At 50.9% G+C, this 12764-nt stretch overlaps 2 protein-coding genes across 2 annotated transcripts in view; both read left to right on the plus strand.

The window, feature by feature from the left end:
- The window catches only part of Metap1d (methionyl aminopeptidase type 1D, mitochondrial), a 66892-nt gene extending 63239 nt beyond the window's left edge, over positions 1-3653 (plus strand). The window contains exons 7-10 of the mRNA XM_005346559.1: positions 733-830; positions 2066-2113; positions 2963-3041; positions 3170-3653. Of these exons, the coding sequence (XP_005346616.1) occupies positions 733-830; positions 2066-2113; positions 2963-3041; positions 3170-3248 (304 nt within the window). The 3' untranslated portion in view covers positions 3249-3653. The remainder of the gene's footprint in view (positions 1-732; positions 831-2065; positions 2114-2962; positions 3042-3169) is intronic.
- A 4177-nt stretch (positions 3654-7830) lies between these two features.
- Dlx1 (distal-less homeobox 1) lies at positions 7831-12549 on the plus strand. The gene is made up of 3 exons (XM_005346561.3): positions 7831-8553; positions 9203-9402; positions 10813-12549. The coding sequence occupies exons 1-3, from the start codon at positions 8241-8243 to the stop codon at positions 11065-11067; spliced, it is 768 nt and encodes a 255-aa protein (XP_005346618.1). The 5' UTR covers positions 7831-8240; the 3' UTR covers positions 11068-12549.
- The last annotated feature ends 215 nt before the right edge of the window (positions 12550-12764 follow it).

A 12764-nucleotide genomic window follows, 5' to 3' on the forward strand; every position in this document is an offset into this window, starting at 1 on the left:
ACCTTCCTTATGTGTGTGTATGTGTGTGTACCTTCCTTATGTGTGTGTGTATGTGTGTGTACCTTCTTTGTGTGTGTGTATGTGTGTGTACCTTCCTTATGTGTGTGTACCTTCCTTGTGTGTACCTTCCTTATGTGTGTGTACCTTCCTTGTGTGTGTGTACCTTCCTTATGTGTGTATGTGTGTACCTTCCTTATGTGTGTGTACCTTCTTTGTGTGTGTGTATGTGTGTGTACCTTCCTAATGTATGTGTGTACCTTCCTTATGTGTGTGTATGTGTGTGTACCTTCCTTATATGTGTGTGTACCTTCCTTATGTGTGATCAGTCTACATTTGTGTGCATGCATGTTTACTTCTTGCCTAAAAATAACCTTTATTGAAATGTACTGATGTGGATAACTCAAACAGGTCTCATATGTATACCTTCTGTCTTATGTCCAAAAGGACCTGTTGACACTAAAATTATTCCAGAATAAAGGAGACATTCATGCTATCATCAGACTAGAAATAGGACTGATTTTTTTATCAATTAAATTTTTTCATGTATTTTGCATCCCCGACTGCAGTTCCCCCTCCCTCCTCTCCTCCTCTTTTCTTCCCCTGCTTCCCCTCCCCCCCATCCACAGAACTGATTTGTTTCTTTCTCAGAGACTATTTTAAGTGATTTTATTTTTCATCTTAATATGAATTAAAACATTTGACTAAATCAGGTGCCTTTTGGTTATTTTAAAGCCGCATAACTCATCAGCATGGGCTGCAAGTCTGCCCGCATTTTGTGGGACATGGGATAGGATCGTACTTTCACGGACATCCAGAAATTTGGCATCATGGTAAGAGTTATTTTGGAAGCTATTTATTGAATGACATCAGTATTTCTCCAACTTCTTTTTGCTTTGAGTCCACATTGTCACCACCATACCCCACCCCCGCCACCGTCTTGGGAGTGTGAGGTTATCTACTTCATTTTAACCAGGAAGTTACTGTGCTGGAGGGTCACAGGTCAGCACATTTCCCAAATGAAGTCCATTTTGGCTTTGGTCCTCTCCTGAAGGCTGCATGGCTGGCAGGCCTGAGGGATGTTTATCTAGAAAAAGTTGCTGCAAACAAAACCCCACTGCACTGCATCCCGGCAGCATGCACACGTGACTGTTTTCTGTTTTTCTTCTTCCCCCCTTCCCTAACCGCTGACTGTTGTGGTTAAACTTCCTTACATCCTACACAGCGTTGACAGCTGATGCATTTAGCAGCATGTACTCTTTCGTGTTTTCTGGATTATGCCCACCCTGGTGTTCCTTCCTCAGAATCCAGTTCTCCCCCATCTGGGTGTGCACCCTACAGAGAGAAGGCAGCAACCGTCAGGAGGGGTGGGAGGACTTGGGTTAAGCAGCTGCCTGGAGGAGAGTCCCGAGGGGGTACACATTTGAACAAGGGCTAAGAGAAAGTTAGTCATGAGTATGTACTTGAGACAGGACAAGTCCCTGGGGGAAATGACTGGAACCCACTCTAGGATCCATGGAGGCCCAGCAGAACAGTGCCCCTCTGAACCAAAGAGCCCCACCTAAGGCAGCTCAGAAAAGGTCCCCGTTAGCATGGAAAAATCCTGTCTTCCCACGCCCCACCATTGCCAATGCATGCAGCTGTTTGGGGATGGAGCCCTCTCCTGCTCCATCCTCCATGCCAGGTGTTGGCCTTTAGCATCTTTCTCCCAAGACTTATTTTGGCCTTAGGGAGACCAGGGGGCGTAGCATCAGGTGGCATGGGGAACGGTAGACGTGAAGAAGAGAAGGGATTGTACTGGTATCTGAACACCCTAGCTGCCCCCACCAGCCAACTGCTGAAGAGTGGGCGGAGTCTGAGAACACAGATACCACAAAGAGTGAGACTCTCCCACTCCTGCAAGCCTTGTGTTTACCCCCCCCGGGGGGGGGCTCAGCCAGGGATCTAGAACCCTCTACCCTTTCCAAAAGCAAAATGGCCAAGTGTTTTAATGGAGCCCAGCTCCCCCCCTTGTGTTTCTTTCTCTCCGTGGTTCCTTTTCTCATACCTCCCTGTGTTTGTTTTGCAGCAAATGACAATGACCTGCCCATGGCGGAGGGCATGGCTTTCACCATAGGTAAATGCTGGTCTCCTCTTCAGAGAGCTGGGGCCCCTGGACGGAAAACTGGCCTTTGCCTAGACTTGAAGTCCTGCAAAGGCCTAATGAAGCTAATCAGCATAATGAAATAATTTGGATGCATAGTAAATGTGATTAAATAATATCCTCTAGCCCCAACTTCCTAAATCAGCTACTTACCGACACATTTAGGAGGCTGCAGCCACCCAACCTCTAATTCCGTTACCGGCATAATGTGCTGTTTGTTTTTTTGTTTTGTTTTTTCATTAACACCCAGTAACTAGAGACGATTAAGTCCCTCGCTCTCTGTCAGCAAGTGGCATGTGCTCTGTGGTGGCCCAGGATGGCGTGATTGGTGTCACCACCAAATTCCAATCACCTAGGGCCACCAAGGCCTCCTAGCTCTGACTGTAGGGCTTAATGGAGAAGCAATTAGGGTGAAATAAGAAAATTGTTATTTGCTGATTAATGAACATTTTGAGCGTGTTTTTAAAATTCAAATATTTTAAAAATCTGACTGGTATTTATAAGAGGGACTGGTGTTTGGGTGGTTATTATCCACAGGGTCCTAATTAAGGCTTGATTAAAATGCCCTTCTTTCTCTAAAAAAACTATGAACCAGGCAACTTCATACATTTTTTTTTAAAAAAATGCTGTTGCGTTTCCTCTTCCTACTGTTCAGTTTGTAGTATACTATGTAAGCAGCACCAATTATCAGCCCTTGCGGGATGACAACAAGAGGTGTGGGTGAAACACTCAGGGGGAGGGAGAGCATCCTTATCCCCCCTCCCCTTTCTCATCACAGACCGGAAACAATACCTACTATGCTAAATGTTTTTTCTCTTACAGAGCCAATCATCACTGAGGGGTCCCCAGAATTTAAAGTCCTGGAGGATGAGTGGACTGTGGTCTCACTAGACAACCTAAGGTATTTGCCCTGTTACATTTGAACTGCTGGGCTAGGGAGGTTGCTCAGCAGCACCCAGAACTGCTAGAGCTCACCGTATCCTGACTGCTGACTGCCGGCTCCCCCCCCCCCCCCCCCGTGTGTTTCAGGTCCGCGCAGTTCGAACACACAGTCCTCATCACAGCAAGAGGTGTGGAGATCCTGACCAAACTGCCCCAAGAAGCCTAAGACTCTTCCAGCTAGGCCACCGAGGCCCCGTGCCTGTCTTCTTAAGGATGCCTTTAAGAACTGAGGAGCCAGCCACAAGCCACATAGGAGTCTGCAGTGTCTCAGAGGAAAATACAGTGTGGACAGGACTTTGGGGACTCAGGGCAGCGGCCTACAAGGACCTCTGGAGAACCACCTTCCTGGGCAAGTGGTTTGCCTGTTCCTGATTCTAATTCTGGTTTCACTTGGTTTCACTGAAATCCATTCCAGATTCTAACCAAGTTAAAAAACAAAACAACAACAACAACAAACCTCTTAACTCCATTGTGTTCACTCTCCACATGGGACAGTTACAAAGGTGTGGGGTAGGTGGTTAGTTTTGGAATCTCCAAACTTTTAACATGCACACAGGAAAAAAAAAAAAAAACAGAACCTGTTATCTGAAAATTTGTCTTTTCCCCTTGTGAGTCTTGAATTAGCTAAGCCTGGGGGCACTTCCAGAGGCGGCACCTGCTTCCACCCCACCCAGTTTCCTCTTCTCCAAGGTTTGGCCTAGAGGAGATGAGCCAGGAAGCATTGGCTGCAAATGTTTTCTTGGCTGTGGACCATAGTGTGGCCTTTCTGAAGACTGCGGACCCCTGAGCCTCTCCATCAGCAACCACGCTTGATCCCCTCCCAGCCTGAGACCACCCCCACCCTAGATCTTTGTTTTGCTAAAAGTTTGAGCTGCAACCCCGTACACGTCTTGAGTTTAGAGCCCAACTAGTCCTTAAACTGTCCTCCCCCTGGCTACCAGCCTGGGACAGGCACCCTCCCTGCTCCCTGGGCTATACAAATCAGGTATTCCTGAGAGAGGAGACACCAGACACGTTTCAGACAAGGCCCTAGCTGGCCTGCTCTGGAGCTGTCAGCGTTAACTATGAATCTGTGTGCCTGTAGCACCTACCTGCTGCTTCCGCCTTCCGGAGCAGAAGTCCATTCCCGCCCAGAGCACTCGGCTTTCCCTTGTTGTCCCGGGATCTGTTCGCTCCTAGCTCCAGGGTGGGTCAGGCTGAGCTTTGACGGGAATCAGTCCCCTCTGGGCCTGTTAGAAAGAGCACTATCTAGAGATGCCCAGACCATCAGTGGCCCTGCTAACTCTAGTTTGTGTTCCCGTGGATGGCAGAGTAGCCACAGTCTAAATAGAGCTTGGGCTGTCAGAGAGCAAGGACATGCCTTCTGTTTGCCAGGATAGATGGCATCAGAGGCACCCATAGGGAGTTAGCTTGTCTCTCAGACACCCAGAGCCGTGGACAAGGAGATGGGATACTGAGGACCAGCCCTTGGAAAAGTGGAAAATCCCAGCTCCTCTCCAAACTTGGGAGCCTTTCCATGGTCCCCAACCCTCCAGATCAGTTTATCTACATCTAGAGATTACAGTTATTTGTGGAGGGGATTCTAAATCTAATCTGTGTGAGAATAAGAAGGAATGAGAATTTGTAAGATCAACTGGCAAACTTTGGAGGTGTTCTGGAATTAGCCAGGCAGAGGCTGGAGCTGTGGCCATGGACAATTCACATTCCCCAGAGAGGACCAGGGCCCAGCTGGCCTTAGGAGCTATTTGCCAGAGAATGACTTCACTCCTTCCCTAGAGCAATCAGATTAGCTTGTTGTGTCTTTATCTGCAGATCAGTTTACTCCCGGTCCCCCTAAGGATAGTTTTATTAGGACCACAGGATTTTACCAACCACTGGGGCGATTATTGCAGGTGGAGTTATTTATGGGGACCGTATATAATCTGATTTGGTAATCTAGCCTACCCTGCTAAACTCTGCAGCTCTGTAGGAGACAAACTTGAGTTAAAGGAATTTTGTGTAAACAGTCTTTTGAAGTTGAGATTAGGAGGTGGGTTTTTTAAAAAGAGCGGCATCTTGTCCACTTCCACATTAGTTAGCCAGCTGAACTGACCCGGCACCTAACCCTAAACCACAGGGATTCCAGCCAGGAGTAAACTGGCTACTGGGTCCCCAGGTGATTGAGTTCTGCTTCCCATCTGGAACCTTCAGAACCTACGTGAGGATCTAACTTCCTCTCATACTTGAGCAGGAAAAGGTCCAGGCCTTTTAGAACAGGTGTTGCCTTAGAGTTAGGACAGGTGGAGGAATGCATTCTGGGCTCACAAAGTAGAGATAAGATCTCCCTTGGTGAAGCTTGGTGAGGCGTGTGCACTCTTCCAGAGGCCTGGCTCAGCTTCTCCCTAGGAAGTAACTCTGGAGTCTGCGTCCTCACAATTCAGTTCTAAAACCAGTCTCTGAAACCCTATCGAGCCAGTCTTTCGTTTGTTCGCAGAAGCCATCCTGGTCTCCTGCTCCGCTAAGTGGAAAGACAGAGCATCTTGGAGTAGTACTGCGGTCTCTCGCCGGTTCCCCAACCCAGCAAGTCTCTGGGATAAACTGGCCCTAGGCAGTCCGTCGGATCCTTGCCCTAAATTCCAAGAGACGTTAGTCCAGTTTTCCCCAGTCCCAACCTCAACCCCGGCACACACCGCAGCGATCACTTACGTGGGCAAGGCCCGCAAGGCGAAGAGACCTCTGTCTGGTTCAGACGGCATCCAAGCGGCTGCATCAGGCGCTCAGGACCGCAGTTCACACCCCAAAACAGGCGCTAAGAAGGAGCAATTAAAATCACGAATAGGACAGGAAAATCAGGGCGCGCCTAGTGGCTCCGGAGTTGTGGTGGAGTCATTAGTTGGTTGTTGCTACAAAGCCTCACCGTGGGTTCGGTGATTAAGGGAAAAAAAAGTCTTTTAGGCGTTGATAAACCCTTTATTGGTTTACAGAATTTGGACGGTTAGCTCTCTCTCCCTCTCCCTCTTTTCTCTTGCTTCAACCACTATGCTGCATGAAATATTTCTGCCCTCAGCTTCATGCCCTTAAACCAAAGAGGAATTCCGGAAGGCAGGAGCCGGCTGCTGAAGAAGTTAGAGAGATAGAGTAAGAGAGGGAGGGAGGGAAGGAGGAGAGAGAGAGAGAGAGAGAGAGAGAGAGAGAGAGAGAGAGAGAGAACACCCCCTGTACTCATATCTGTAACATCACCGATGTAATTTGTTTGGAATGTTCATTTTTATTGGTGTTCCCCTCTGCCAAAATGTGCTTGATTACAGAGGTCTGTCCTGTGATCACTGCGCTCTCCAGATAGGGGAAGGTGCCGCGGCGAAGGTTCAGCTCAGGCCAGATCAAATCCCGGGCTGTTTAACGCTGAAAGGCTGCATGTTGCTATTAGTGTTAAATATATGGCTAATTATGCGTATGAAAATTAAACATCAGTGTTATGCTAATGGGGCGCCTTCAGCTGCGGATCTGAGCACTTGAGACTACCATTTAATCAAATGAATCAGTAACTAATACGTGTGCACGTGTGAACTTTCACAAGATCGTTTCCTCGTCCCCCGTCACACCGCTAAATTATGAAAGAAATAATTATCAACACTTTCTAATTACCTAACAAAGTAATTTGGGATTCATCGTGGGGCTGGCGGGATTGGGAACCAACAGTCCCTAGCAACCAGCGTAGTTTGCGCCACGCCGCGCCGCGCGGGGTGGCTGTGTGGTAGTAGTGGTGGGTGGGGGCGAGAGGGTCTTTTGTGCACTTTTCAATACGGAGGTAGACAGCGCCTTGGCAGCTTTTGCCTGCACCAGCGCCCCTCGACGCACCCCCGGCCTGGAGGCGCCAGCTTTGGCCACTGGAGGTGAGAGAGAGAGACTGGGCGACAAAGAGGGGTATGTCTATACATAAATATTCGAGCCTACCACAGATCTGGATTTGCTGAGGGTTTCGGTGTCCCCCCCCCCAGGACTCCCAAACCCCAAGTAGTCTGGCCAGACCCCAGGAGGTTGGAAAATGACCACCTGGCGGGCATTCGACGCTCCAGCCGCCAGGCGCCCTCAAGTCCCCGGACTTCACGCTGCGCAGCGCCCTCCGGGCGAGTGAGCCCGGGGCGCACGGCTCAGGGGGAGTGGAGAGGGGAGGGGGAGGCAGGAAGGTTGGGAGGGAAAGGGGGGGGGGGGGGGGAGGCGGTGCGGCCGCCTTTCCTGGGAGGAGAAGCGCGGGTTCCTGGCTCTCCACGCGCACTGCTTTCTTTGATCAGACCCGTGCAGCCTGGAACCGGAGTGGCCAGCCAGGCCTGGAGAGATGCGAGCAAGCCCCTGGGAGCGGTGGCAGCGGCGGGGCGGCGGCCGAGTGAGTGAGTTGGGCCGGAGGGCCCCCAAACCCCGATCCCCGGGATGTGGCCGAGAGGACCCCGGCCTAGGAGGCGCGGCCTGGAGCGCGCTGAGCTAGGCACAGGACGCTCCGGAGAACCGCTGGCTGCTGGCTGCCTGGGTTGTCTCCCAGTGCGCAACCCCGCGATCCAGAGAGACCGCGGCCAGACGGGAGCAGCGCTCCGCACCGGACTGGGTGACGGCGAGAAGAAGTGGTTCGGGGTCCCAGGAGTTGGGGGCGGGAGAAGGGTGGGGACAGCAAGGGGGAGGGCGACGGCAGGGAGCCGCTGGTTGGTTTCTGGGGCGGGAAGCGCGCGAGGGAGGCGGGAGGCTGGAGTCGTGGGCCTCCAAGGTCCCAGCGCGGACGCCGCAGCCCATTGTGCTTCACGCTCCGCGCGCTCTGTTGCAGAGGAGCCCCGGCCGGGACTTGTGGACCCGACTCTCCCCAGGCCGGGCCGCGTCGCCCGCTCTAGTCCAGCCGAGCCCGAGCTTCTCGGACCAATCCCCGGTGATTATGCAAGAGAGCCGACCAATCAGCTCCACCAGCTCATGAATATTTATGACCTTGGTTGAGTCAAAGCTTTGAACCGAGTTTGGGGAGCTCGGCAGCATCATGCTTAGACTTTTCAAAGAGACAAACTCCATTTTCTTATGAATGGAAAGTGAAAACCCCTGTTCCGCTTAAATTGGGTTCCTTCCTGTCCTGAGAAACATAGAGACCCCCAAAAGGGAAGCAGAGGAGAGAAAGACCCACACCCAGACCCCGCGAGAAGAGATGACCATGACCACCATGCCAGAAAGTCTCAACAGCCCCGTGTCGGGCAAGGCGGTGTTTATGGAGTTTGGGCCGCCCAACCAGCAAATGTCTCCTTCTCCCATGTCCCACGGGCACTACTCCATGCACTGTTTACACTCGGCGGGCCATTCGCAGCCCGACAGTGCCTACAGTTCGGCCTCGTCCTTCTCCCGACCGCTGGGCTACCCCTACGTCAACTCGGTCAGCAGCCACGCGTCCAGCCCCTACATCAGTTCCGTGCAGTCCTACCCCGGCAGCGCCAGCCTCGCCCAGAGCCGCCTGGAGGACCCAGGTACGTGCGCTTGCCAGGGACAAGGAGACGAGAGAAGGGAAGGAGAATAGGAGAGAGGGGGAGAAGGGGAGGGGAAAGAGAAAAGATAAGAGAGGAGAGTGGGGTAGAGAGAGGTGGGTGGGGGTGGGGAAGGCGCGGATGTAGTAGAGGTTTCGGATATCAATCTATGGATCCTTGTCACTGAAAAGAAAAAAAAATATAAGTCAATTCAATTTACAACTGTCCAGCAAAGGATAAATCCGAGCGTGTCTCCTGGCACTGGCTGGGCCTCTGGGCCGTTCGGCGCGCCGAGCACACAATGCCCTGCTGGAAAACAGAAACCCACATGTGCACGTATTAGTCTCGGTAATTATTTATTGCGTAGCGCTATAAACAATGTATGCAATTAAGGGTAATTAAACCTCAACTACCGCCTGCAAAAATAGCAAACTTTCCCTGCAAAGGCAATAGCTGCGCTCTTGGGAACGGCCCAATTTTGTCTGCAGCAGCCAGGAACCTGCGCTCGGACCTTGAGGAATCCTTTTCAGGGTTTCTGTTCTTTTCCGGACCCTGCCTCTCTACCAACCCGTCCATAGACACTCACTTTGGCCCCTCCAAATTAAAGGCAGTTCAGAATTAACAAGGCTATCTGCTTCTGTTGTCCCTCCAGGGGCGGACTCCGAGAAGAGCACCGTGGTGGAAGGCGGTGAAGTGCGCTTTAATGGCAAAGGGAAAAAGATCCGTAAACCCAGGACAATTTATTCCAGTTTGCAGTTGCAGGCTTTGAACCGGAGGTTCCAACAAACTCAGTACCTAGCTCTCCCTGAGAGGGCGGAGCTCGCGGCCTCCTTGGGACTCACACAGACTCAGGTACCTGGCCGCTGCTTCTCCGCCAAACAGGCTTCCCGCGCTGGCTTGAGCCGCAGGCTTCGAATTTCTTGTTCCCTGGGCCTCTGGTTGGAGGTGTCACTGTGTGTGTGTGTGTGTGTGCTTGTGTGTGTGTGTGCTTGTGCGTGTGTGTGTGTGCTTGTGCGTGTGTGTGTGTGCTTGTGCGTGTGTGTGTGTCCACCTCTGACTTTCAGCAGCTCCCCTTCCTCCCACATGCTGTCTGCCTAGCTCGGACCCTACTCTGACCTGCAGGCTGCCTGCTCTTCGGTCCCTGGACTTCTGATCAGGGAGTAGAAAGGATTTCTCCACTCGTTTTGTTTAGGAGATTCTGAGGTCACACGTGCCGGAACAACTGGAACAATAGGAGGGGGATTTAATCCTCCTTTGCCTTTAAAGTGTGTGGCTAATCACTTGGATCCTGGGCCTAAGCCTAAATCTCCCTGCACCTCCTCCTTCTCAGGAGGCGGTAGAGGAGGATCCTTTCTCCTGCCCTTTCTCAAGTCCCAGATCCTGCAGAGAGAGAGAGAGAGAGAGAGAGAGAGAGAGAGAGAGAGAGAGAGAGAGAGAGATGTATTTGAGGACACAGTAGGCCAGCCTTCAATGATGTTCTTTGGGAACTATCCACATTGTTTTCTGAGCCATCACCTCTTACCGGCCCTATGTGTGTGTGTGTGTGTGTGTGTGAGAGAGAGAGAGAGAGAGAGAGAGAGAGAGAGAGAGAGAGAGAGAGAGAGATGTATTTGAGATTTATTTTTCCTGCTTTACTTTAAGACTGTGGGCAGTTCCTAAGCATTCAAACCCGAGTTGACTCGGTTTCCAAAGTCTCTCTCTAGATTTGGATTGGAGCTGGGGAAAGCATATACACTTAAAAGGGAAAAAAAAAGTTGGACCGAGTCTAATGAAAAGTTGAACCAACTGGCTGTGGCTTCCTCCACCAGTTCTTAAACTTGTCCAAAGGCAGGAAGTTCTGTGCAAAAGGAAGGTGGTCTAATTGTACATAGATGTTCTCCATTCCTATCTAGGCTTTAATTTTTCTTTATTGATATTGCATTGTTTTGCATGCAAGGGGTCTTCCATAAACAGCAGCCCCGTTGTCACTGACTTGCAAGCTAATACCTGGGTCTCCCCTGCTCTCTTAGGCCGTCCCCACCCCGGTATTTGAGAGCTGCTCTAAAGGCTCTCAGCTGCGGCGGGGGCTAACAGCAACTGTGGCGGCAGGATTGAGACTGGGATTTCGGGGGGCTGGCGGTGGTCTCTGCCTCTCTAGCCCGGAGCTGCCAGCCTCTGCAGAGAAAGGAGGGAGGCTATTCTCTTAACCAGTCCCTTCCCTCGTCCCCAGGCCTGGGTAGGCTCAGTGGTCACAGTCCAGTCACGTTGTTGCCCAATTTGCAGGTCAAGATATGGTTCCAGAACAAACGCTCCAAATTCAAGAAGCTGATGAAGCAAGGCGGGGCAGCTCTGGAGGGCAGCGCGCTGGCGAATGGCAGGGCCTTGTCTGCCGGCTCCCCACCGGTGCCACCCGGCTGGAATCCGAACTCCTCCTCTGGGAAGGGCTCCGGCAGCAGCGCCGGCTCCTACGTCCCCAGCTACACGTCTTGGTATCCTTCAGCTCACCAAGAAGCTATGCAGCAGCCTCAACTCATGTGAGATTATCAGTTCGCACTCACCCGCCTCCTTCCCGTCTCCCTTGGCCCGGCCCCTCCACCCTTTCGCGTGCCCTGGGCCAGGAGGAGAAGGACCCCGAGGTGAGGAAGGGAAAAAAGGAAAGAAAAAGGAACTGTAAAGGCAGAGGGTTTGCCGCCTTCTCGGAGCCCCTAAAGGTCTGGCCCAGCTTGTTTCCAACTCTTGGCCCGAACCTGGTTTGGGCCACACGGTGACAGCGGAGTGGCCTCAAAGCAGGCATGGCCACTGGAGAAGGAGCAACAAGACAACACGCTGGACCCGACCAGACTCTCAGCTTTGTGAGACTATCAGGAAAAAAAAATATGTAGGAGGGGAGAAATGCTCTTTTTTTTCGGTTCTGTCTGTCTTTGTCTCCTTTTTGCACTGTCTGTGCGCTGAGTCAAGGTCCTCGTGTGTCTGCTGTCCTCATTCTGCGGCCTCTCCAAAAAGTCACCAGGTCTGAGCCACACCGGTCTGCCGGCAGCCCATCATCGAATCCTGGACCGCTTTTTCCTTTAAGGTCTTCTTCCGGGCCCTGCTTGAACACCTGTGTAGCTTGTTTGGGAAATGGGGAAAATCAGAGGGAGGGGGGGTTAATTTATTGAAAAACAGACTTTATCTGACACTGAGTGTTGGCCAATTCCAGGTTCTCTGGGGCATGGAGTGGGCACTGTCCAAACACTATTTACCTTACACACACCGGAAAGGAGGGCTAGGAGGGGATAGTGGTTTCTAGGGTGTGCAGTAACGTTTGTACTTTGCTGGAATGGAGTGGTGGAAGCAGAATGATTTACATTTTACATGCCCCAAATTATTAAAATCAACAACAAGAGGAAGAACGAAGCAACAACAAAAAAAAGATAAGTGAAGCCATCAGGATTTTGTCAGGATCGCTCGGACCAGAACACCGGGCCAAGAAGAAAACCATACTCTGGGCAGCAAAAGAGAGGACCAATGGTCCTTGGAGAGAAACCAGTCCTGCGAAAGCACCCCCAATTCCTGGTCTCTTTGAAGTAAGACAGGAGCAGCTTTAACCAACCCCCAGTGGCTAGACCACAGAACCCAAGTCATCACCCTGAATGCACAGTCTCTGGTGCAGGAGCTAATTGCTGTACATATTATTATTGTTATTATTATTAATTATTATTATTGTTCTGTAAACATGTTGCACAAGCTTAGCCTCTTTCCGTTCTGTTGTGTGTGGCTGTAAACCCGATGCTTTGTGAAATGAGAATCTTGACATTTTACTTGTGAAATTTGGAAAATGTGACCAATTGAACCCAACCGTGTTTTGTGTTCTCTATGTCAAAGTTTAGTTTTATATTGAGAATGTTAACTTATTGCTTTGTATCTTGGGGGGAGGGAAACTTTGTAAATAAGTTATAAAGTTTCTTTGAGACAGTAAAATTATGATTTCATGAAAGAGCCATTGTGTCCTGTGCTGTGTGGAGGGAAGCCCCCCACCTTCTTGCCTTTAGTACATTGCCATAGGCATATCTACTAACTAGGGACAAATTGGGGACCCTTACTATGTCATCAAGATATCATCCTAAGGTCTGGGGGAGGGGCTCAAAAGCCTAGTCCCCTTTCCTTCTTTCCTCTCAGTCTTCCTGGGATCCTTGCCTAGGTAGAAGAAATGGCAAGAAACGCCTAGAGAGGGTTGCTGGATTCGGCTCAGGAGC

Source organism: Microtus ochrogaster, chromosome 4 (genome assembly GCF_000317375.1).
Source record: "Microtus ochrogaster isolate Prairie Vole_2 chromosome 4, MicOch1.0, whole genome shotgun sequence".
NCBI lineage: Eukaryota > Metazoa > Chordata > Mammalia > Rodentia > Cricetidae > Microtus > Microtus ochrogaster.